The 27,395-nt window shown below is 42.6% G+C and overlaps 1 protein-coding gene across 2 annotated transcripts; it reads left to right on the top strand.

Moving 5' to 3' along the window:
• The first annotated feature begins 372 nt into the window (after window positions 1-372).
• LOC306891687 (NLR family CARD domain-containing protein 3-like) lies at window positions 373-27,395 on the top strand. Of its 2 annotated transcripts, XM_079452155.1 has the most exons (14): window positions 373-458; window positions 733-800; window positions 1,122-1,232; window positions 1,411-1,462; window positions 2,261-2,465; window positions 2,556-4,326; window positions 4,643-4,816; window positions 5,216-5,389; window positions 5,798-5,971; window positions 6,383-6,556; window positions 24,544-24,717; window positions 25,137-25,310; window positions 26,190-26,363; window positions 26,488-27,395. In XM_079452155.1, exons 2-14 carry the CDS (start codon window positions 775-777, stop codon window positions 26,498-26,500), a joined length of 3,396 nt encoding a protein of 1,131 aa, XP_079308281.1. In that variant the 5' UTR covers window positions 373-458; window positions 733-774; the 3' UTR covers window positions 26,501-27,395. The 2 variants fall into 2 exon arrangements, with proteins under 2 accessions (XP_079308281.1, XP_079308282.1); XM_079452156.1 differs by lacking the exons at window positions 1,411-1,462; window positions 25,137-25,310 and having other exon boundaries at window positions 399-458; window positions 2,225-2,465; window positions 26,488-27,389.

The raw sequence follows: 27,395 nt of genomic DNA, 5'->3' as shown, positions 1-27,395 counted from the left end.
AAAGCCTTTTTGTGGAATATGTTTTTTATTGAATGACGATGGTAAGAATTGCTAGTAAATCCATAATGAAGAGAAGTGAAGTGTTTGAGTGTGGTGTGAGTATTAGAGCCAGTTAAGCAGCATCACATAATCCATACTGGAGAAAGAGCGTCACTGGAGAATAAACTTCATAAGTATTCATATAGTGAAGAGTTTCACTCAGCAGGTTCCTGGAGAGACGTCACACTACTGCCTACATGAGGAAGAACCTTTAGCACAGGGGTCACTAACTAGTGGACTTCGGTCTGAATGCGCTCTCAGTACTTTGATGTCATCTGCCTGTGGAACAAGTCTGTCATGTTTGGTGGCTCCTCCTCCTTCACAGGTAACTGCAGGTGAAAGTGAAACTATTACAGCAGGAGCCATTTTACAGCAAAGCCTCGTTCAAGAAAATAAATCATAAACAAGCTAAAAACACAGTAAGTATAAACAGCCTCATGTTTATTCAGTAGATTTAATATCGTCTTGATCTGAACATCACATTAAGTTTATTGGTTGAAGAACTGTCTTGAATATTGTGTTGTTTTTGGAATCAGGAAGTGTGTTTATAAACTCAAAACATTAAAAGTTACGTTTTGAAAACTTAGTTTCTCTGTTAAGAGCAAATGTGAAGCTCAATGTTGTGGACGGACTGATGGGAAAGAAGTGTGTATTTCTGAGATGACACATAACACATCAGTATTTTCTTTACAGGTTTGAGATTAACTCTTTATATTCTGACACTGTGTGTTCATCATGAATCTCTCCAAAGAGACCAAAAGGTGAGAAATGAAAGATTTTAATAAACTTAAATGTGTTGTTGTCTATAGTTAGATGTGTTTTGATCTGACAGATGTAAGAGTTTGTGTTTAATAACTTACTTTAGTTTAAATAGTTTCAGTTTAGTTTCATTTATTATTTGTGTTTTATGATATTTAAAATGTAGAGACATTTACTAATGATATTGTTATGAATTGTATTGATATATGTTTTATCATTTATTTAAAGTATTATTATTGGGTGAAATATCTCATTAACACAAGTGCTTTATTGAATAATGAATAAAACTGAACATGAAGTAAAGTGTTGTAATGTTGTTTTAGTTTGACTGGTGGAGAATCTCCTAAACCCAGCTGTGTGTCCATGAAGAGTGAAGCATCAATGGGTCGTCCACTTTACTTCAGTTCAGGAGACTGTGATGATCCAGATGTGAGGTGAGAACAGTCTGATGGTTTAGACGAGTAAATCACTTCATCAGTCTTTATTCTCTGATCTGAGTCTGTGCTGTTGATGTTACTGCAGATATTCACTGGACACTTTACTGACAGATACACACATTAATCCATGTGTTCACTGTATGAAACACATATTTACTTTATTGTTACATTACAGAAACACAACAAATGTCTCATTCAAAGGGAAGCACATGGAGTCTGTTTTCCAGGTGAGTGTGTGTGTTTGTGTGTGTGCCTGTGTGTGTGTCTGTGTGTGTTTGTGTGTGTGTCTGTGTGTGTGTGTGTGTGTGTGTGTGTGTGTGTGTGTGTGTGTGTGTGTGTGTGTGTGTGTGTGTGTGTGTCTGTGTGTATAAGTTGAGAAATAGATGTGAAGCAACTACTGTGTAACAATCGTTTACATGTAAATATTTATTAGGGATTTTTTTACAGTATTTTGCTTTGATTAACAATAATTTATTTTACATTAATTTGATTTATTTTCAATATCATGTTTCATTCACAGTTTATTCAGAAATGTAGATGCTCTTCTTCAAATGAAGCTTTAAAATGATTTTACCACAAAATATGTTTCTAAGCCCAAAATCACATCTGTATGTTTAAGGGGCGTTTCATGAGATTCTTTTACTGTCAGTCGTACTGCTGTTTTACACAGATTACTGTTATTATTACTGATGATTCTGAAACATGTTTAGATGTTTAGTTTCAAACTGATTCATTGTAGTAAGAAGTCACGATCATATTGATTTGAAATAGATCTCAGTGTGTTATCAATGCTGATGTGTATTTGATGCTTTATGAATCATTTGAAGGCAAAATATGAATTAAAGAAAATATGATTTTGTTTGTGTAGTTTTGATGTGTGTTTATAGTGTTTAAATGTGTTATAGGTTTCATGAAATGAGGTTCAAGCTATTTAGAAAAAAACTGTGTTCACTAAAATGAGCATTAAAACCTTTTTCTGCCTTCAATAGAAAACAAAATCATGTGTGTTTGAACAATGTTTTCAGGAGCTTGAGCACAAACTCATCTATCTGATGAAGAAAGAGCTGAAGATCTTCAAGAGTCTACTGAGTCCAGATTACCCATCATGCTCTGAGAGAGAAGAGGAGGATGATGAAGATCAGATCAGAGTCAGAGAGATGTTTCTGAAGATCACACTGAACGTCCTGAGGAAGATGAAGCAGACAGACCTCGCTAACAAACTACAGACCAGTAAGAGATTCATGAATTTATTCCTGTGGATTATTTTTTTTATTAGTAATTTCATGCATTTAATTTATTTTGTTTTCCTTTACACAACAGAATTTGCCCCTTCATACATGAAGAAACACAAATCCAGACTAAAAGAGAAATTCCAGAGAATGAATGAAGGAATCTCAAGTCAAGGAAGCTCAACACTTGTGAATGAGATCTACACAGAGCTGTACATCACAGAGGGAGGGAGTGAAGACATCAATAATGAACATGAGGTGAGACAGATTGAGACGGCATCCAGAAGATCAGAGACACAAGAAACACAAATCAAATGTAATGACATCTTTAAAGTCTCACCTGAACTAAACAAACCCATCAGAAGTGTGCTGACTAAAGGAGTCGCTGGAATTGGAAAAACAGTCTCTGTGCAGAAGTTCATTCTGGATTGGGCTGAAGAAAAAACAAATCAAGATCTTCACTTCATATTTCCACTTCCTTTCAGAGAACTGAATCTTATCAAACAGACAAATATCAGTCTGATGGATCTTCTTCATCAGTTCTTCACAGATACAACAGAACTGAGATCGACAGACTTTGATGATTATAAAGTTGTGTTTATCTTTGATGGTCTGGATGAGTGTCGTCTTCCTCTAGATTTCTCAAAGAATCCGAGTTTGTTTGATGTCAGAGATGAATCAGCGTCAGTGGATGTGCTGCTGACAAACCTCATCAAGGGGAATCTGCTTCCTTCTGCTCTGATCTGGATCACCTCTCGACCAGCAGCAGCCAATCAGATTCCTCCTGACTGTGTTGATCTGATCACAGATGTACGAGGATTCAATGACCCTCAGAAGGACGAGTATTTCAGGAAGAGAATCAATGATGAGAGTCTGGCCAACAGAATCATCACACACATGAAATCATCCAGAAGTCTGTACATCATGTGTCACATCCCAGTCTTCTGCTGGATTTCAGCCACTGTTCTCCAGAGAATGTTGAGTGAAGCAGAGAGTCCAGCACAGATCCCCAAGACTCTCACTCACATGTTCACACACTTCCTGATGTTTCAGATCAAACTGAAGAGTCAGAAGTATGATGGGAAATGTGAGGTAGATCTTCAGCAGGCTAGAAAGAGTCTTGAGTCTCTGGGAAAACTGGCTTTTCAACAGCTGGAGAAAGGGAACCTGATCTTCTATGAGGAGGATCTGAGAGAGTGTGACATTGATGTCAGAGAAGCGTCAGTGGACTCAGGAGTTTGTACTCAGATCTTCAGAGAGGAGTTTGGACTGAACCTGGGGAAGGTGTTCAGCTTTGTGCATCTGAGCGTTCAGGAGTTTCTCGCTGCTTTGTTCAAGTTTCTGTCATTTCTTCAGCAAACATCAGAAAACTTCAGCAGATTGAGATCAAACATGAGTGATTTACTGAAGAGTGAAGTGGACAAGGCCTTACAGAGTGAGAACGGACACCTGGATCTTTACCTCAGATTTCTTCTGGGTCTCTCACTGGAGTCCAGTCAGACAATCTTACGAGATCTGATGACACAGACAGGAAGAAGCTCTGACAGTAAACAGGAAATAGTCGAGTACATTAAGATGAAGATCAGAGAGAATCTCTCTCCAGAGAAATCCATCAATCTGTTTCACTGTCTGAATGAACTCAATGATCATTCTCTAGTGCAGGAAGTACAAACATATGTGAACAGAGGAGATGAGTTTAGTCTTACTGGAGTCCGTCTCTCTCCTGCTCAGTGGTCGGCTCTGGTGTTTGTGTTACTGAACTCAGAAGAGAAGCTGGATGAGTTTAATCTGAGTAAATATGATCCATCAGATGAATGTGTTCTGAGGCTTCTGCCAGTGATCAAAGCATCCAGAACAGCTGAGTGAGTCATTTACCTGCAGTTTCACCTGAACATCTAACAGTCCACATTACTGTAGTTAATGTCCTACAGAGACACAATAAAACATGATGGAATTGTTCACTGCATCTATAGAGTGAGAGCTGCTCTCTTGTGGCTTTTTACTGATTTTCATTTATTTGTTTTTTATTTATAATCGTCTGTCAGGGTTCAGTTCTTGCAGTGATTCTCTATCAGGTGCAGATGTTGCTTCAGCTCTTGTGCAGATGATTCTCATTGTTCAAACATTATCTCTTCATGTGTTTATATCTTCATTGTTATCTTCTTATTTCTCTTTCAGTCTGAGTCTCTGTAATCTGACAGAGAAAAGTTGTTCATCACTGGCGTCAGTTCTCAGATCAAACTCCTCAAGTCTGACAGAACTGAACCTGAGTCTCAATAAACTGAAGGATTCAGGAGTGAAGCTGCTCTCTGATGGACTGAAGAATACAAACTGTAAACTGAAGACATTAAAGTAAGAAAATCCTTAAAGCAATAAAGTTAAACATGTGTATGTATTATGTAAATGAAGGTCTTCATAAGTTTATCAGAATCATCTTTATATGTAAGAGACTCAACAGTGACTGTCTGTCAATGACTCTCTGTTGATTCAGATTCATACAGAATTATCACCAAACTAAGATCATTTTAATAACTAACTTCAATATATTAAACTATTCATGATATTATTGTGATTTACAATCATTTAATTAATTACTTGTATCTTGTAAAAAGGGACATAATATGATACTTTATTAAATATATTATTCAATTATTATTCATCAAAGTATAATTAACTATATTAAATAATTGTACTATTAATTATTGTCTAAATGTTATTGTCATTATTTCATTTATTTTCTTCTCTCTTCAGTCTGTGTAACTGCAGTATTGGATCTGAAGGTTGTGTTGCTCTGACTTCAGCTCTGAGATCAAACCCCTCACATCTGACACAACTGGATCTGAACAGAAATAATCCAGAAGATTCAGGAGTGAAGCTGCTCTCTGATCTACTGAAGGATCCACACTGTCAACTACAGAAACTACTGTGAGTTACTGATCAAATTATCATTTTGTTGAATTCAAGTGACTGTCGAGTATTTTTGCTGTTTCACTCTTGTTCTTGTGTAAATTTGATGTATTCACTTTACTTGTATTATGTTTTCTCTTGGATAAACTCATTCTTCTTCTATTAATCTTATGTGTAAGTCTCTCTGGATAAAAACATTTCCCCAATTAATAAATGTAATTGTATTATACAGAAAGTTTCTCTACATTTACATGAAGTTAACATGACATACTGTTCTTGTGTTTCTGGACTCACATCATGTTTTACTGAAGTTCACTGTCACTCATAAAAGTTTTCAAGCTTTCATTGAAATGAGATCAACTTGTTTTGATTTTAAGTTTATTACTAAAGCTTTAGCACACTTTTGTTTTGTTATTTCTCTTTCAGTCTGAGTGACTGTAATCTGACAGAGAAAAGTTGTTCATCACTGGCGTCAGTTCTCACATCAAACTCCTCAAGTCTGACAGAACTGAACCTGAGACTCAATAAACTGAAGGATTCAGGAGTGAAGCTGCTCTCTGATGGACTGAAGAATACAAACTGTAAACTGAAGACATTAAAGTAAGAAAATCCTTAAAGCAATAAAGTTAAACATGTGTATGTATTATGTAAATGAAGGTCTTCATAAGTTTATCAGAATCATCTTTATATGTAAGAGACTCAACAGTGACTGTCAGTCAATGACTCTCTGTTGATTCAGATTCATACAGAATTATCACCAAACTGAGATCATTTTAAAAACTAACTTCAATATATTAAACTATTCATGATATTAATATAAACTGACAGTGATTTACAATCATTTAATTTATTACTTGTATCTTGTAAAAAGGGACATCATTTGATACATTGATGAATAATAATTGAATAATATATTTAATAAAGTATAATTAACTATATTAAATAATTGTACTATTAATTGTTGTCTAAATGTTATTGTCATTATTTCATTTATTTTTCTTCTCTCTTCAGTCTGTGTGACTGCAGTATTGGATCTGAAGGTTGTGTTGCTCTGACTTCAGCTCTGAGATCAAACCCCTCACATCTGACACAACTGGATCTGAGCAGAAATAATCCAGAAGATTCAGGAGTGAAGCTGCTCTCTGATCTACTGAAGGATCCACACTGTCAACTACAGAAACTACTGTGAGTTACTGATCAAATTATCATTTAGTTATAAACTCACTTTTTTAATAATCACAAGTGACTGTCGAGTATTTTTGCTGTTTATGTTTTGCTGTTTCACTCTTGTTCTTGTGTAAATTTGATGTAGTTGACAGTGGCGGCGTATCAACAAAATCTCGGTTATGGCAAAAATTTCCTCCGGCCAAACAACAGCGATATTCCAAAGTAACGTCACCATAAATGATACCACATCATATCTAAACAAATCATTCACAATAATCCAAATTACTGAATGAATGCATGAACATGCACAGAGACTTACAGATAACAAACACAAACCCTCATATCCATTAAAATGTGTTTTTAAAGCTCTAACTCTGCAGCAAAAGTGCGACTCCAACAAATATCTACTAAAGCATCTGTCATTTATACTGTGTGTGACAATCACTTCAAACACACAGACAGATGTTTCATAACAACCACAAACGACCACGTTCATCAGGTACGAGTCTAAAATAAACACCAAACATTAAAAGAAATGAACAGCAAACATTATTAAATATAAAACATGTCTCACCTTGTCACAGTGAACTTTATTGTTATTAAGCAGCGGCGAGGTTGAAGCTAAATCTGTGACATCCAGATAATCCAAAAAGATTCACCTGAACATCTAACATACAAGAAATACACAGCAGTGTAAAATATGAAGATGATCTTTAATGGGCATCATTATACACACTTTGTTTCACTGTTTTGTCTGAATGCTGTAGGGCAGGGGTCTTACATTCAAGTTCCTAGAGCTCCGGTCTTTATATTTTCTTCCAACTGTGGCGGGTGACACGAGGGCAATAAGGGGGTTCAAAGTTTTACCATGGATAAGATTGTACCATTCACACTCCGACTACGCCACGATGGGAATTTCACCCAAAGACTTAGAATAAACCCCAACGAAAGGCACACACAGGTTCGTATCACTCAGTGTCAGAGACATGGGTCATCGTACAAAAATATATTTTATTGACAATATTTAAAATGACAGTATAAGAAGGATATGAGGGACCTTGCTCAGGTTTGGAACCCTACTAGTGTTAGAACCAGGTCCAGGCAGGGACGAGGGCACAGAGGCAGAGAGTCGTGGTGTACCACCCACAGATGCAGGACCACTGCACGTCACTGTGCACACACACACACGCACGCATACAATCAAACACTCAGGTGTTAATACCAAGCACTACACACGGTGAGAAAGATACCATCACCCCGATAAGAATCCTCTGCCCCTAGTGCTCAGGCCCTGCTAACACACAAAAAGGGATACATCAAATACAGAAAACCTTTTGGTAGATGGGAGGATCATTCAGGCTTAAAGAAGAGATCTAAATAGCCAATATAGTATTCTAACTAATAAATTGAAATAGACCGTTGTTTGAGACTAAACCCAAATGTCAATGGCGACAAAATATATAAAGAAATCAATAAAAGAAACAACGCAAACTTCAGACAAAATTATTAATCAAACAAACCAGTCCAGCATTTTGAAACAAAATAGTGTTAAAGAAATAAACTTTTCAAAAAAAAGATAATTAGATTTCCAAAACAAAATAGCGAAGAGATCATTCAACTTTAGAAACAAAATTAAATACAAATGAAAAAGAAAACTCAAAATAAATTGGAATGGGAGAAAGCAAAGATTTCAGTTTTGATTTTAACAATCCTTGTAGCCAAGAGCAGTCCAGCGAAACAAAATGCTAGAAATCAGTTGACAGTTAACCGTTGGAACAGGACCGGAACAGAAACAGGACAGCACTGCGGCCGTAAATGAACACGGAGCACCCCGACTTGAAAACAGTTATTGCCCTTTACGGACCTATAAACAACATGAGATTGTTACTCTACTAGATAACTTCTTAACTGAATACCTACATATAAAACTAATACATACCGATCAAGGAAAATGAACGTAACTTTCTCTGGAGGGGAACTCAGGTTTTCACAACTGAGAGAGGGTATGGATTGGTTCTCACGATTGAGAAAGGGTATGGATTAGGACACCTTAAATACAAACTGGCACTTCAAAACATGCCTTTCATACAACGGAGCACGATTAGCAAGAGATTAGCAACCTCTCCCTACCTTCAGTATCCACATCCAGTACATGCAAACAATAGCGATCGTAATGGGCTTGCACAGCGGTAGACCAAAGCACGCTCTCCAAAGCAAAGCGGTGTCTCTAAAAGGTATATTAAAAGAACGCACTTCACATAAAGTGCACTACATGAGCTAAAAACAACTAGCAGCGCTTTCTTACCGGCTCGGGTGCTCGCATCCGGTTTCCAGGAAGCAGTGACGAAAGCGCGTTAACGACGCAGCGATTCCAACGTGACGCCTGACAAGCGGTAAATGCTTTGCTATTTTATAGCCCAAACGCGCAGGTGATAGGCTAGAATGGCCATCAATTACGAAGATGAAACACAGAAACGCCCTTCCTGCCACATCTACCCCACCATTCTGAATCGGCGCCCCGACGATGGACTGAGGTCAATTACAAAGATACCACTATTTTATTAACTCCAAGGCCTAAACAAAGCTGAAATGCTGTTGGCTACCATCCCAGAATCATCGGTCACCTCATTCCTTACGTCTCCCACAGCCCGAGGCAGACGATGCAAATTCGAATGCTGACCTGCTCCCGCTCGACTCGAGCGCCGAGGGGAGACAACCCTTTCATTATGGGAACTAGGGTCGGTCTCACTTTCGCTCACCATAGGTTCTACAACCCGTTCCTCCAACTCCAAAGTCGCACCACCAGGACGTAGGTCTACCGGCCATAGTTCTTCCTGCACGTCAAGCTGCGCTGGGCGCCTCACAATCCAAGGTCCTATACCCTGAACAATCTGAGGGATCTCTGGTGCCAATACCATCAAATCGTCATCGTCTATCCCTTCGTACTCTTGCGGGTCATCTTGAGCTTCTACAACCCCAGTAGGCTGGTTGACAGGTGTAATGTCCCTCCGGACACAAGCCTTCAGCAGAGAACGATGCACTCGTCGTACCTTGCCCAAATCTGCAACCGGCGCAATAGCATACACGGCACCTCCCTCCTCCGGGGACCGAATCACCTTATAAGTCACTGAACTCCACAAGTCCTGGATCTTGTGGCGACCCCGCACTGCATGATCTCGTAAGTAGACTAACTGACCCTCTGAAAAGGGTAGGTCCCGGACATGTTGGTCATGCCGCCTCTTACGACGGTCGGCCGCAGCTTTCAGCCGCTCGCGTGCCCCCTCAAAGGCAACTTGTAACCGCCTACGATGTTCTATGACCCAGCTGTGTACGTTTCCGGCAACCGGTTCCGGCACTCTACCAAGCAAAAAGTCTACCGGCAACTGAGGTTCTTGACCGAACATTAAATAGTGTGGAGACTCTCCTGTCACTTGATGGGGGGTGGTGTTATAACAAAATATAACTTGTGACAAACAAGACACCCAGTCCCTCTTTCTAGGGCCCGGCAATGTTCGCAGCAAGTTATACAAGGTGCGGTTAAACCGCTCACACTGCCCATTACCGGCAGGGTGATATGGAGTGGTACGAGATTTCTTAATCTGATATAGCTCGCAAAGCTGTCGAATAAGGGAGGACTCAAAATTCCGGCCCTGGTCTGAATGAATTCTGCCAGGAACACCAAATTTATAAAACCACTCTTCAACCAAGACTTGGGCTACGGTCTCAGCTCTTTGGTCTCGTGTAGGCACCGCCATAGAAAATTTACTAAACACATCAGTCATCACTAATACGTTTTCCTGTCCAGAATGTGAGGGTTCAAGCACAGTAAAGTCAATCGCAAGGACTTCATTAGGCTTTGAAGCTAATAAATGGCCCATAAAAGCCCGTGCTACTGGCCGACTATCCTTGGCGAGCTGACAACGTTCACATTCTTGACACCAAAGGGTAATATCGGTCAACATATTTGGCCAATAGCACCGCTGCCGAATCAACTCACTGGTGCGTTCTACCCCTTGATGGCCATGTTGTTGGTGGAGCTGCATCAGAACCTCTTCCCTCAAAACATCAGGCAACACTAATTGGTAACACTCTTCACCTCCATCAGGACGAAATATCTTCCGATATAACACTCCTTCCCTTGCCTCTAATCGATTCCATTGCTGGAGGAGAGTCAGACATGGTTTGGTCAACTGATGCCGCTCCTCAGGTCCTGGACGCTGGCCCTGCTCCCAGAACTTTATTACCGGTCCGATAACGGAATCAGTCTCCTGCATAGATCGCAGGTCGGGGGCAGAATAGCCTGGCAACGCACTCACTACCCTCACATCTGCCTGTGCAGCACATCCTATACCAATGGCCTGCTGTAGCAACTCAGGGACAACAACACCTGCAGCCAAACCCTCGAGCTGACCTCGAACAACTGGGTTCTGGCGAGAGAGAGCGTCTGCGTTACCATTGCTCCTTCCTGACCTATATCGTATCTCAAAGTCGAAAGCAGCCAACTCTGCGGCCCAGCGTTGCTCCGTGGCTCCAAGCTTCGCTGTGGCTAAATGGCTTAAGGGATTATTATCCGTGAACACTATGCACTTGTGCCCTAGAAGATATTCCCTGAATTTTTCCACCATGGCCCACTTGAGTGCTACAAACTCTAGTTTCATCGAGCTGTAATTGGTCATATTGCGCTCAGTGGGCCTTAGGCTACGACTGGCATATGCGATGGGTTGGGTTTTCCCTTCAAATTCTTGGGACAAAACTGCCCCCAGTCCCCCATGACTAGCGTCTACTTCTAGAATGAAGGGTTTGGAAAAATCTGCGTAAGCCAGTACTGGGGCAGATGTTAACCTTATTTTAAGTGCCTCAAATGCTGTCTGACAGTCCTCGGTCCAGACAGGACCCAAACTCTGCCCTCGTCGCTTACCTGATTTACCTCCCAACACTTCAGCAACTAGCTTATGCAGAGGGGCTGCCAACTTTGCAAACCCCTCCACAAAGCGCCTATAGTAGCTTGCAAAGCCAAGGAAGGTTCGTAACTCTGAGACAGTCTCAGGGCAACGCCACCTTGCAACAGCCTCGATTTTACCTGGATCGGTTGCCACCCCTTGCGCGGATATGACATGGCCCAAGTACTTGACTTCTGGCCTGAAGAAAACACACTTCTCTAGCTTTGCCTTGAGTCCTTCTCTCTCCAACCGACTCAAGACCATCTCTAATCTTTCTAGATGCTGGGCTACAGAGGAGGAAAACACAACAACATCGTCAAGATATAAGAGCAGGGACTGACACCGCTGATCACCAAATAGTCTCTCCATTAACCTCTGGAACGTACTTGGGGCATTGCAAAGTCCAAAAGGCATGCGGTTCCATTCAAATAATCCAAACGGCGTACAAAACGCCGTCTTGGATTTATCCTGCTCGGAAACAGGAACCTGTAAATACCCACTGGCCAGATCCAGTGTAGAGAACCAGCGAGCCCCCCCCCAGTGAATCTAAAGATTCCTCAATTCGAGGAAGGGGAAATGCATCCTTCCTAGTCCTGGCATTCAGATGACGGTAGTCTACGCACATACGCAGACTACCGTCCTTCTTTTTGACTAGCACAATTGGCGATGCATAAGGACTACAACTTTCACGAACTATTCCAGCCTCCAACAACTGATGGATATGAGTTTTTACAACCTCATATTCAGAAGGGGGTATCCGTCGGTATCGTTGACGCACTGGGACATCATCCAATAAGGGAATGTCATGGGAAATGAGGCGAGTACAACCTAGATCGGTCTCATGACCTGAAAATACCACCTTATATTTCTGCACCAGAGCTCTAACCTGAGCCTGTTCGGATTTTGACAAGACCGATAAATCAAGAGACTCCATCTGTTGGGACAAGGAGGGACTCACCTGCACACTATGGGACTGGACAGTGGCAATTACTGGCTTTACCTCAACAACTCCTGTTGGCAAACTGACTACATACACCTCCCTAAGGTTACCCACCACCGTTGTAGGGCGAAGCATCACATCCACTGTGCCGACATTCACTACCGGCACGTAGACAGTCCCCTGAATTACTCTTACCAGAGCAGGTGATGCTAAAAGCCCGGCTGGAAGACCTGACTCAGGGGGCTCAAATAAAACCGTACTGCCAAAATAGTGGGCTGAACAGGTTGCTGCCACTAGCTTAATTGTGCCACCTGGTATGCGGCACACCCCGCGTCCACGCACCCGTACACACCCTACTTGATCTAAGCGCTCTCTAGCACTTACTTGCTGACAATATTGCAGTGCACTCGACACGCTTGGTAATTGTGTAACTACAGGTAGGTCAAAGAGGGAGGTGCCATGCTGCCCGAAAAGCTCCTTGTAACACCGGCCAAGGATGTTCATCCCCAGTACCCCAGGGACATCCACACTCATGCCTCCAGGAGGATCTTTAACAACCAGGACACCACAACCAACAACAAGCCTACCACAAATCTCCACGTCTAGCTCCAAATATCCTATGTACGGGATAGTAAGCCCATTGGCTGCTCGAAGTTGTAGCCACTGACAATTTAGAAGACGATCCTGACCCCATGGTTCAAAATTGTGTTGAAAGCAACTTTCAGTGATTGTTGTTACCATGGAACCAGTATCCACTAAGCAGGACACTAAGACACCCCCCATAAGAGCAACCACATGCGGACAAGAGGAGATTAAAAGGGGACCTGAACTACATACCCTTTCCCTACTTGAGTCAATTACTTCCCCACCCAGGCGATGACTCTGCAACCTGGTGGGAACTAGTTTTCCGATGGCCGGGAGGGACGTTGCCATCTATTCTCAGCTGTAGCGGGACCTGCCACCGGCTGGGAGGGATTTGGGAAATTTCGTTGCCCGTCGCACTCACGAGCAAAGTGGCCTGGTCTTTGACACCGCCTACATATAACTGGGCCAGAGCGAGGGGAACGACTACGCGCATGTGATGGTTGGAGACGGGCAAAGGTTTGGGTAAGGTGATTCAACTGCTGCTGTTGCTGTCGTAGTATTTCCCTCAACTCACCAAACTCGGACTGCTGCGCCGACCCAGCGGTTTCAACTGGTGCCCCACCACGTACCCCATATTGCATACCATACGCTAGTGGGACCGACTGACTACGCCCCCTTGACCCTCCAGGAATCCCCTCCTGTACCCACCTAATTGCTTCACCTCGAACCTCCAATAAGGTAGTAGTAGGCTGGCGACGAACCAACTGTTTCAGCTCTCGCCTAAGGGTACTTTCAGCAACGTGCTCGACAAATTGGTCGCGCAACAAGTTTTCAGCGTTTAGAATAGCATGCGGAGCCCGGTTCTTAACCCTTTCCAACAGCCCCATAAGCGCAAGAGAAAACTCTAACAGAGTCTCACCGTCCTGCTGCTTCCTGGAAAAGAAGGCCTCTTGTAATGCTACATAAGACTGGGAACACCCATAAATATCACGCAAAGCGTTAATAATCCTATCAGGGTCCCCGCGTTCTAGATCAGGGCGATACCTGATCTCTTCCCTTGCCTCTCCCTCCAAGTGATCAAAAAGGAAGAAAGCTTGATCAGCAGTTGACATATGGCGCACCCTCATACATGCCTGTGCCTCCTCAACCCATTCATCAATAGCCAAACCCGATTTGCCATTGAATTTTGGGCAGCGTCGATCTCGTGGAACAAAAACAAATCGTTCAGGCGCACCAGCACCAAGTGGTTGAGGCGCAACAGGCTGAACAGTAGAAGTACCAGCCAAGGCTGCATTAGGACCAGGCAAACCAACTGGTGCCTGCGCCTGCTGCAACCTTACGTTGTCAGCTTTCAACTGGGCAACCAAATCTCTCAATTCTTGTAACTCATCTTCCATCTTTGATATTAATAGATTTTTCTTATTAAAGGAGAGACTTACCACTATAAGGACGAAGCCACCAAATGGAACAACTGCGGCACAATGCACTGCTGTCCTGTTTCAAAAAAAAATAACCCACAACACAAAACACAAACTTAAAAAAAACAACACCAATGTCTCTGACTCAATACTGGTGAAAATCCTGCCGACTACGCCACTATGTGGCGGGTGACACGAGGGCAATAAGGGGGTTCAAAGTTTTACCATGGATAAGATTGTACCATTCACACTCCGACTACGCCACTATGGGAATTTCACCCAAAGACTTAGAATAAACCCCAACGAAAGGCACACACAGGTTCGTATCACTCAGTGTCAGAGACATGGGTCATCGTACAAAAATATATTTTATTGACAATATTTAAAATGACAGTATAAGAAGGATATGAGGGACCTTGCTCAGGTTTGGAACCCTACTAGTGTTAGAACCAGGTCCAGGCAGGGACGAGGGCACAGAGGCAGAGAGTCGTGGTGTACCACCCACAGATGCAGGACCACTGCACGTCACTGTGCACACACACACACGCACGCATACAATCAAACACTCAGGTGTTAATACCAAGCACTACACACGGTGAGAAAGATACCATCACCCCGATAAGAATCCTCTGCCCCTAGTGCTCAGGCCCTGCTAACACACAAAAAGGGATACATCAAATACAGAAAACCTTTTGGTAGATGGGAGGATCATTCAGGCTTAAAGAAGAGATCTAAATAGCCAATATAGTATTCTAACTAATAAATTGAAATAGACCGTTGTTTGAGACTAAACCCAAATGTCAATGGCGACAAAATATATAAAGAAATCAATAAAAGAAACAACGCAAACTTCAGACAAAATTATTAATCAAACAAACCAGTCCAGCATTTTGAAACAAAATAGTGTTAAAGAAATAAACTTTTCAAAAAAAAGATAATTAGATTTCCAAAACAAAATAGCGAAGAGATCATTCAACTTTAGAAACAAAATTAAATACAAATGAAAAAGAAAACTCAAAATAAATTGGAATGGGAGAAAGCAAAGATTTCAGTTTTGATTTTAACAATCCTTGTAGCCAAGAGCAGTCCAGCGAAACAAAATGCTAGAAATCAGTTGACAGTTAACCGTTGGAACAGGACCGGAACAGAAACAGGACAGCACTGCGGCCGTAAATGAACACGGAGCACCCCGACTTGAAAACAGTTATTGCCCTTTACGGACCTATAAACAACATGAGATTGTTACTCTACTAGATAACTTCTTAACTGAATACCTACATATAAAACTAATACATACCGATCAAGGAAAATGAACGTAACTTTCTCTGGAGGGGAACTCAGGTTTTCACAACTGAGAGAGGGTATGGATTGGTTCTCACGATTGAGAAAGGGTATGGATTAGGACACCTTAAATACAAACTGGCACTTCAAAACATGCCTTTCATACAACGGAGCACGATTAGCAAGAGATTAGCAACCTCTCCCTACCTTCAGTATCCACATCCAGTACATGCAAACAATAGCGATCGTAATGGGCTTGCACAGCGGTAGACCAAAGCACGCTCTCCAAAGCAAAGCGGTGTCTCTAAAAGGTATATTAAAAGAACGCACTTCACATAAAGTGCACTACATGAGCTAAAAACAACTAGCAGCGCTTTCTTACCGGCTCGGGTGCTCGCATCCGGTTTCCAGGAAGCAGTGACGAAAGCGCGTTAACGACGCAGCGATTCCAACGTGACGCCTGACAAGCGGTAAATGCTTTGCTATTTTATAGCCCAAACGCGCAGGTGATAGGCTAGAATGGCCATCAATTACGAAGATGAAACACAGAAACGCCCTTCCTGCCACATCTACCCCACCATTCTGAATCGGCGCCCCGACGATGGACTGAGGTCAATTACAAAGATACCACTATTTTATTAACTCCAAGGCCTAAACAAAGCTGAAATGCTGTTGGCTACCATCCCAGAATCATCGGTCACCTCATTCCTTACGTCTCCCACAGCCCGAGGCAGACGATGCAAATTCGAATGCTGACCTGCTCCCGCTCGACTCGAGCGCCGAGGGGAGACAACCCTTTCATTATGGGAACTAGGGTCGGTCTCACTTTCGCTCACCATAGGTTCTACAACCCGTTCCTCCAACTCCAAAGTCGCACCACCAGGACGTAGGTCTACCGGCCATAGTTCTTCCTGCACGTCAAGCTGCGCTGGGCGCCTCACAATCCAAGGTCCTATACCCTGAACAATCTGAGGGATCTCTGGTGCCAATACCATCAAATCGTCATCGTCTATCCCTTCGTACTCTTGCGGGTCATCTTGAGCTTCTACAACCCCAGTAGGCTGGTTGACAGGTGTAATGTCCCTCCGGACACAAGCCTTCAGCAGAGAACGATGCACTCGTCGTACCTTGCCCAAATCTGCAACCGGCGCAATAGCATACACGGCACCTCCCTCCTCCGGGGACCGAATCACCTTATAAGTCACTGAACTCCACAAGTCCTGGATCTTGTGGCGACCCCGCACTGCATGATCTCGTAAGTAGACTAACTGACCCTCTGAAAAGGGTAGGTCCCGGACATGTTGGTCATGCCGCCTCTTACGACGGTCGGCCGCAGCTTTCAGCCGCTCGCGTGCCCCCTCAAAGGCAACTTGTAACCGCCTACGATGTTCTATGACCCAGCTGTGTACGTTTCCGGCAACCGGTTCCGGCACTCTACCAAGCAAAAAGTCTACCGGCAACTGAGGTTCTTGACCGAACATTAAATAGTGTGGAGACTCTCCTGTCACTTGATGGGGGGTGGTGTTATAACAAAATATAACTTGTGACAAACAAGACACCCAGTCCCTCTTTCTAGGGCCCGGCAATGTTCGCAGCAAGTTATACAAGGTGCGGTTAAACCGCTCACACTGCCCATTACCGGCAGGGTGATATGGAGTGGTACGAGATTTCTTAATCTGATATAGCTCGCAAAGCTGTCGAATAAGGGAGGACTCAAAATTCCGGCCCTGGTCTGAATGAATTCTGCCAGGAACACCAAATTTATAAAACCACTCTTCAACCAAGACTTGGGCTACGGTCTCAGCTCTTTGGTCTCGTGTAGGCACCGCCATAGAAAATTTACTAAACACATCAGTCATCACTAATACGTTTTCCTGTCCAGAATGTGAGGGTTCAAGCACAGTAAAGTCAATCGCAAGGACTTCATTAGGCTTTGAAGCTAATAAATGGCCCATAAAAGCCCGTGCTACTGGCCGACTATCCTTGGCGAGCTGACAACGTTCACATTCTTGACACCAAAGGGTAATATCGGTCAACATATTTGGCCAATAGCACCGCTGCCGAATCAACTCACTGGTGCGTTCTACCCCTTGATGGCCATGTTGTTGGTGGAGCTGCATCAGAACCTCTTCCCTCAAAACATCAGGCAACACTAATTGGTAACACTCTTCACCTCCATCAGGACGAAATATCTTCCGATATAACACTCCTTCCCTTGCCTCTAATCGATTCCATTGCTGGAGGAGAGTCAGACATGGTTTGGTCAACTGATGCCGCTCCTCAGGTCCTGGACGCTGGCCCTGCTCCCAGAACTTTATTACCGGTCCGATAACGGAATCAGTCTCCTGCATAGATCGCAGGTCGGGGGCAGAATAGCCTGGCAACGCACTCACTACCCTCACATCTGCCTGTGCAGCACATCCTATACCAATGGCCTGCTGTAGCAACTCAGGGACAACAACACCTGCAGCCAAACCCTCGAGCTGACCTCGAACAACTGGGTTCTGGCGAGAGAGAGCGTCTGCGTTACCATTGCTCCTTCCTGACCTATATCGTATCTCAAAGTCGAAAGCAGCCAACTCTGCGGCCCAGCGTTGCTCCGTGGCTCCAAGCTTCGCTGTGGCTAAATGGCTTAAGGGATTATTATCCGTGAACACTATGCACTTGTGCCCTAGAAGATATTCCCTGAATTTTTCCACCATGGCCCACTTGAGTGCTACAAACTCTAGTTTCATCGAGCTGTAATTGGTCATATTGCGCTCAGTGGGCCTTAGGCTACGACTGGCATATGCGATGGGTTGGGTTTTCCCTTCAAATTCTTGGGACAAAACTGCCCCCAGTCCCCCATGACTAGCGTCTACTTCTAGAATGAAGGGTTTGGAAAAATCTGCGTAAGCCAGTACTGGGGCAGATGTTAACCTTATTTTAAGTGCCTCAAATGCTGTCTGACAGTCCTCGGTCCAGACAGGACCCAAACTCTGCCCTCGTCGCTTACCTGATTTACCTCCCAACACTTCAGCAACTAGCTTATGCAGAGGGGCTGCCAACTTTGCAAACCCCTCCACAAAGCGCCTATAGTAGCTTGCAAAGCCAAGGAAGGTTCGTAACTCTGAGACAGTCTCAGGGCAACGCCACCTTGCAACAGCCTCGATTTTACCTGGATCGGTTGCCACCCCTTGCGCGGATATGACATGGCCCAAGTACTTGACTTCTGGCCTGAAGAAAACACACTTCTCTAGCTTTGCCTTGAGTCCTTCTCTCTCCAACCGACTCAAGACCATCTCTAATCTTTCTAGATGCTGGGCTACAGAGGAGGAAAACACAACAACATCGTCAAGATATAAGAGCAGGGACTGACACCGCTGATCACCAAATAGTCTCTCCATTAACCTCTGGAACGTACTTGGGGCATTGCAAAGTCCAAAAGGCATGCGGTTCCATTCAAATAATCCAAACGGCGTACAAAACGCCGTCTTGGATTTATCCTGCTCGGAAACAGGAACCTGTAAATACCCACTGGCCAGATCCAGTGTAGAGAACCAGCGAGCCCCCCCCCAGTGAATCTAAAGATTCCTCAATTCGAGGAAGGGGAAATGCATCCTTCCTAGTCCTGGCATTCAGATGACGGTAGTCTACGCACATACGCAGACTACCGTCCTTCTTTTTGACTAGCACAATTGGCGATGCATAAGGACTACAACTTTCACGAACTATTCCAGCCTCCAACAACTGATGGATATGAGTTTTTACAACCTCATATTCAGAAGGGGGTATCCGTCGGTATCGTTGACGCACTGGGACATCATCCAATAAGGGAATGTCATGGGAAATGAGGCGAGTACAACCTAGATCGGTCTCATGACCTGAAAATACCACCTTATATTTCTGCACCAGAGCTCTAACCTGAGCCTGTTCGGATTTTGACAAGACCGATAAATCAAGAGACTCCATCTGTTGGGACAAGGAGGGACTCACCTGCACACTATGGGACTGGACAGTGGCAATTACTGGCTTTACCTCAACAACTCCTGTTGGCAAACTGACTACATACACCTCCCTAAGGTTACCCACCACCGTTGTAGGGCGAAGCATCACATCCACTGTGCCGACATTCACTACCGGCACGTAGACAGTCCCCTGAATTACTCTTACCAGAGCAGGTGATGCTAAAAGCCCGGCTGGAAGACCTGACTCAGGGGGCTCAAATAAAACCGTACTGCCAAAATAGTGGGCTGAACAGGTTGCTGCCACTAGCTTAATTGTGCCACCTGGTATGCGGCACACCCCGCGTCCACGCACCCGTACACACCCTACTTGATCTAAGCGCTCTCTAGCACTTACTTGCTGACAATATTGCAGTGCACTCGACACGCTTGGTAATTGTGTAACTACAGGTAGGTCAAAGAGGGAGGTGCCATGCTGCCCGAAAAGCTCCTTGTAACACCGGCCAAGGATGTTCATCCCCAGTACCCCAGGGACATCCACACTCATGCCTCCAGGAGGATCTTTAACAACCAGGACACCACAACCAACAACAAGCCTACCACAAATCTCCACGTCTAGCTCCAAATATCCTATGTACAGGATAGTAAGCCCATTGGCTGCTCGAAGTTGTAGCCACTGACAATTTAGAAGACGATCCTGACCCCATGGTTCAAAATTGTGTTGAAAGCAACTTTCAGTGATTGTTGTTACCATGGAACCAGTATCCACTAAGCAGGACACTAAGACACCCCCCATAAGAGCAACTACATGCGGACAAGAGGAGATTAAAAGGGGACCTGAACTACATACCCTTTCCCTACTTGAGTCAATTACTTCCCCACCCAGGCGATGACTCTGCAACCTGGTGGGAACTAGTTTTCCGATGGCCGGGAGGGACGTTGCCATCTATTCTCAGCTGTAGCGGGACCTGCCACCGGCTGGGAGGGATTTGGGAAATTTCGTTGCCCGTCGCACTCACGAGCAAAGTGGCCTGGTCTTTGACACCGCCTACATATAACTGGGCCAGAGCGAGGGGAACGACTACGCGCATGTGATGGTTGGAGACGGGCAAAGGTTTGGGTAAGGTGATTCAACTGCTGCTGTTGCTGTCGTAGTATTTCCCTCAACTCACCAAACTCGGACTGCTGCGCCGACCCAGCGGTTTCAACTGGTGCCCCACCACGTACCCCATATTGCATACCATACGCTAGTGGGACCGACTGACTACGCCCCCTTGACCCTCCAGGAATCCCCTCCTGTACCCACCTAATTGCTTCACCTCGAACCTCCAATAAGGTAGTAGTAGGCTGGCGACGAACCAACTGTTTCAGCTCTCGCCTAAGGGTACTTTCAGCAACGTGCTCGACAAATTGGTCGCGCAACAAGTTTTCAGCGTTTAGAATAGCATGCGGAGCCCGGTTCTTAACCCTTTCCAACAGCCCCATAAGCGCAAGAGAAAACTCTAACAGAGTCTCACCGTCCTGCTGCTTCCTGGAAAAGAAGGCCTCTTGTAATGCTACATAAGACTGGGAACACCCATAAATATCACGCAAAGCGTTAATAATCCTATCAGGGTCCCCGCGTTCTAGATCAGGGCGATACCTGATCTCTTCCCTTGCCTCTCCCTCCAAGTGATCAAAAAGGAAGAAAGCTTGATCAGCAGTTGACATATGGCGCACCCTCATACATGCCTGTGCCTCCTCAACCCATTCATCAATAGCCAAACCCGATTTGCCATTGAATTTTGGGCAGCGTCGATCTCGTGGAACAAAAACAAATCGTTCAGGCGCACCAGCACCAAGTGGTTGAGGCGCAACAGGCTGAACAGTAGAAGTACCAGCCAAGGCTGCATTAGGACCAGGCAAACCAACTGGTGCCTGCGCCTGCTGCAACCTTACGTTGTCAGCTTTCAACTGGGCAACCAAATCTCTCAATTCTTGTAACTCATCTTCCATCTTTGATATTAATAGATTTTTCTTATTAAAGGAGAGACTTACCACTATAAGGACGAAGCCACCAAATGGAACAACTGCGGCACAATGCACTGCTGTCCTGTTTCAAAAAAAAATAACCCACAACACAAAACACAAACTTAAAAAAAACAACACCAATGTCTCTGACTCAATACTGGTGAAAATCCTGCCGACTACGCCACTATGTGGCGGGTGACACGAGGGCAATAAGGGGGTTCAAAGTTTTACCATGGATAAGATTGTACCATTCACACTCCGACTACGCCACTATGGGAATTTCACCCAAAGACTTAGAATAAACCCCAACGAAAGGCACACACAGGTTCGTATCACTCAGTGTCAGAGACATGGGTCATCGTACAAAAATATATTTTATTGACAATATTTAAAATGACAGTATAAGAAGGATATGAGGGACCTTGCTCAGGTTTGGAACCCTACTAGTGTTAGAACCAGGTCCAGGCAGGGACGAGGGCACAGAGGCAGAGAGTCGTGGTGTACCACCCACAGATGCAGGACCACTGCACGTCACTGTGCACACACACACACGCACGCATACAATCAAACACTCAGGTGTTAATACCAAGCACTACACACGGTGAGAAAGATACCATCACCCCGATAAGAATCCTCTGCCCCTAGTGCTCAGGCCCTGCTAACACACAAAAAGGGATACATCAAATACAGAAAACCTTTTGGTAGATGGGAGGATCATTCAGGCTTAAAGAAGAGATCTAAATAGCCAATATAGTATTCTAACTAATAAATTGAAATAGACCGTTGTTTGAGACTAAACCCAAATGTCAATGGCGACAAAATATATAAAGAAATCAATAAAAGAAACAACGCAAACTTCAGACAAAATTATTAATCAAACAAACCAGTCCAGCATTTTGAAACAAAATAGTGTTAAAGAAATAAACTTTTCAAAAAAAAGATAATTAGATTTCCAAAACAAAATAGCGAAGAGATCATTCAACTTTAGAAACAAAATTAAATACAAATGAAAAAGAAAACTCAAAATAAATTGGAATGGGAGAAAGCAAAGATTTCAGTTTTGATTTTAACAATCCTTGTAGCCAAGAGCAGTCCAGCGAAACAAAATGCTAGAAATCAGTTGACAGTTAACCGTTGGAACAGGACCGGAACAGAAACAGGACAGCACTGCGGCCGTAAATGAACACGGAGCACCCCGACTTGAAAACAGTTATTGCCCTTTACGGACCTATAAACAACATGAGATTGTTACTCTACTAGATAACTTCTTAACTGAATACCTACATATAAAACTAATACATACCGATCAAGGAAAATGAACGTAACTTTCTCTGGAGGGGAACTCAGGTTTTCACAACTGAGAGAGGGTATGGATTGGTTCTCACGATTGAGAAAGGGTATGGATTAGGACACCTTAAATACAAACTGGCACTTCAAAACATGCCTTTCATACAACGGAGCACGATTAGCAAGAGATTAGCAACCTCTCCCTACCTTCAGTATCCACATCCAGTACATGCAAACAATAGCGATCGTAATGGGCTTGCACAGCGGTAGACCAAAGCACGCTCTCCAAAGCAAAGCGGTGTCTCTAAAAGGTATATTAAAAGAACGCACTTCACATAAAGTGCACTACATGAGCTAAAAACAACTAGCAGCGCTTTCTTACCGGCTCGGGTGCTCGCATCCGGTTTCCAGGAAGCAGTGACGAAAGCGCGTTAACGACGCAGCGATTCCAACGTGACGCCTGACAAGCGGTAAATGCTTTGCTATTTTATAGCCCAAACGCGCAGGTGATAGGCTAGAATGGCCATCAATTACGAAGATGAAACACAGAAACGCCCTTCCTGCCACACAACAATAATCCAGACAATGTTTTCTGAAAATTAATAAATTTTTAATAAATTAAGCCCCCTTGTGTGTATATATATATGATCTTTCATCAGGCCATGTATTTCATATTTTGATATCCACAGTATGTATCTCTGTATTGTAGGTTCTGTGGCGAGGGGAATGTCCTCTTAATAGAAGTCTGATAATTGATATCTGTCAATATAAAACTACTGACAACATTCAAACAACAAATGTAATGTAACTATTAAAATGCTCTCATCATAAACAGAAAACGAATTTACTTACTAAATAAGCCTTTTCATGCCCTTCATACCAGAACTACTTCTGTCTTTAAATCATTTCACTATTAGATCCTTATTCATTACAAAAGCAAAAATTATTTCACTGTTTTCTACATAAAATCATGAAATTAATGCCTGATATTAATATTTGTTGCTTGTTATAATAAGTTAGATATTGAGACTTAAGTTTGGGTTTTCACAGGGTCACAAATGTTTACATGCTGATCAATAATGCTAATGCTCAATATAGATAAAAAGGTTGTGGTTCATAAAATATCACAAATCTGGTGGAAAGGTTGGAGACTTTTATCAAACAGTAAACAGACTGACAGATACAAATCCTTTAAAGTTGCTGTATTTAGTTTATTGTTGTGAGTCTATTGACCTGCACTACTGTTGTTAACATGAACACGTGTCTGCTGCTCTTCATGCGGCGTGTCTTTGGTGGAGAGAAGCAGCGCACGCGGATCAGAAAGGGTTGACCTCTGACCCCGCTGTCTGCACTTGGGTTCTCTGTCCTTGTTCCCTCAACACGTTCCTGACACCTTGATGCTTCATACGATATCCTGAAACATAGAAATGAGATCAGAAGTGATCATTAAAGATCCATCTGTTAATGCTTTGACTGTTATTCATCTCTGTGGCAAGTGCAGCGTTATTCACATCAGAAAGATCCATCATGCAGTCAGAAAACAGTGATAAGTGTCTTACTAACATTGTGACTCACTGTTATCTTGTTATTTCTCTTTCAGTCTGAGTCGCTGTAATCTGACAGAGAAAAGTTGTTCATCACTGGCGTCAGTTCTCAGATCAAACTCCTCAAGTCTGACAGAACTGAACCTGAGACTCAATAAACTGAAGGATTCAGGAGTGAAGCTGCTCTCTGATGGACTGAAGAATACAAACTGTAAACTGAAGACACTAAAGTAAGAAAATCCTTAATGCAATAATGTGTGTGTTTGTAAAATCAGTAAAGGTCTTAATAATTTTGTTATAAACTCACAATTTTTAATAATCACAAGTGACTTTCAAGTATTTTTGCAGATTTTCTCTTGTTCTTCTGTAAATTTGATGTAGTTACACTATTTGTATAATGTTTTCTCTTGGATAAACTCGATCTGCTTGTATTAATCTAAGTTATAAATCCCTTTGGATTCAAGTTTGAATTAATAAATAGAAATGTAATATGGAAAGTTGCTCTCCATTTTTATGAAGTGAAACATTACACTGTTTTCTGTCACTCATGCTAGAAGTTAAGCTTTCATTGAAATGAGATCAAATTATTTTGATGATAAGTGTCTTACTAACATTGTGACTCACTGTTATCTTGTTATTTCTCTCTCAGTCTGAGTCGCTGTAATCTGACAGAGGAAAGTTGTTCATCACTGGCGTCAGTTCTCAGATCAAACTCCTCAAGTCTGACAGAACTGAACCTGAGTCTCAATAAACTGAAGGATTCAGGAGTGAAGCTGCTCTCTGATGGACTGAAGAATACAAACTGTAAACTGAAGACATTACAGTAAGAAAATCCTTAAAGCAATAAAGTCAAATGTATGTTTTTATCATATAAATTCAATGGAGGTCTTTATAAAAGTTCCTGTGAATCGTCTTCATATAATGTTGTTGATCAATGTGTAAGAGACACAACAGTAGTTGCGTTGCCATTACCCTTCAAATTGCACATGAGGTGTTTTTTAGGCAATACGATAAAGGAACATTTAGCTAAACTGCAATGGGAACACTTGTCACGTGGCGTAAGAAAGTCACATGATCATTCACAGTCATTACAGTGGTAAGTCCATAGAGAGCATTAAAACAAACCTGTTTCTTCTTATCAACGGCCTGATACAGAACATCTGAGTAACAACTTCAAAGACCATTTTCTCAGATTCCAGAGTTCAAGTAGTTTTATCTCCGACAAATATTGTCGAATCCTACAAACTATTCAGCGATAAAAAAAGTTTTATGATAAAGAATAAAAACAAATGATTGTGCAGTATGGAGCTTTATTAGGAAAAGTGAGTTAATATAAAAATATCGCAAAATACAGACATTTCTCATCCCTCTCTTTCATAACAGTAGATGACATCATGCACCTCTAAAGTTGGTTCCCAACCCACCAAAACACCTAAAGAAGTTTAAATGACTTATTACAGGAAGAAAACAACACACTTCAGTTGCATAATATCACTTACATTTATAATATTGCAAAAATCTGTAATGGAAACCGGCTACTTAACGCTACTAACTCTGATACTTTCTGTGAGAAATAACTGAGACATTTTAACAGAAAACATATAAATCTTTAAACAAATAACCTAAATATTATACTGAACTATTCTTGGTATTATTCTAAAAATGACATTAATTTATCTCATTTATTTTCTTCTCTCTTCAGTCTGGCGTTGTGCAGTATTGGATCTGAAGGTTGTGTTGCTCTGACTTCAGCTCTGAGATCAAACCCCTCACATCTGACACAACTGGATCTGAACTTTAATAATCCAGAAGATTCAGGAGTGAAGCTGCTCTCTGATCTACTGAAGGATCCACACTGTCAACTACAGAAACTACTGTGAGTTGTTGTTGTGTAAATTTGTTTTTGCAGCAATACTTGTGGATAAAATAATTGTGAAATGTCTTAAGATAATGAATGTGAGGAGTGTATTTTAATATCTGATCTCTCTGATGTTTTACAGTATTGAGTGTTGAAGGTATCAATCGTCTTCACACCGTGATGTTGCTTCAGGGCCAATAAGCAGATCACAGCAGGCATCAAAGTTTGTTTTGTTCTTGGACCGGCAAATCTGTGCTGGAAAAAAATGTCTGTTCGCTGTACTTTTAATATTTAATATCGCTTTCTGTCGCCAGGAACTTTACCCAAACCACATAAGCTTGTTTCAAATATAATACGTTTATACATTTTATAAAGCTGTATAACAAAGCGTGTATTTTACTAAAGTTAACCATGGTAAACAAGGTTCTCCTTGTTCAACTATAGTATTGTTTTGTTTTTGGTTGCTTTTCTAACCAAAGTTATATTTAGTATTGTTGTCATGATTCTGCCTGCTCTTGTCTTGATTTTCTGGTCTAGGAACAGAATCATGACAGACTCACATGTTTTATGTGGAGAGAAACATATTTTTGTCAATCAGGACATAATCTTCTCTCCAGTCTCGTAATTTGGCCCCGCCCCTCTCGTTTCTAGTATAGCTTTCCTCCTGTGTCTCATTACCCACACCTGCCCATCATTATCTCCTTTGTTAGTCTCCCTATTTAATGCCCTCATGTCTATTGTCTTGTGCTCGTTCGTTGTACATGTTTCCTGCCCTGTATGGAGTGTTACAGGGGTCATGTAGGTTTATGTCCAAGTTCCTTGTTTGGTTATTTTTTTGTTAGGGTTAGGGTTAGGGTTAGGGTTAGGGTTAGGGTTAGGGTTAGGGTTAGGGTTAGGGTTAGGGTTAGGGTTAGGGTTAGGTTAGGGTTAGGTTAGGGTTAGGGTTAGGGTTAGGGTTTGTTTTCAGTTTTTGTATCAAGTTTGGTTAGAGTTTTCCCCATCGTGGGTGTTTGTTTTGTGATTAAAATTAAAGCTTCTGTTAACCCCTTC

Source organism: Barbatula barbatula (assembly GCF_947034865.1).
Source record: "Barbatula barbatula genome assembly, chromosome: 3".
Classification (NCBI taxonomy): Eukaryota; Metazoa; Chordata; class Actinopteri; order Cypriniformes; family Nemacheilidae; genus Barbatula; species Barbatula barbatula.
This window is presented reverse-complemented; position numbering and strand designations above follow the sequence as displayed.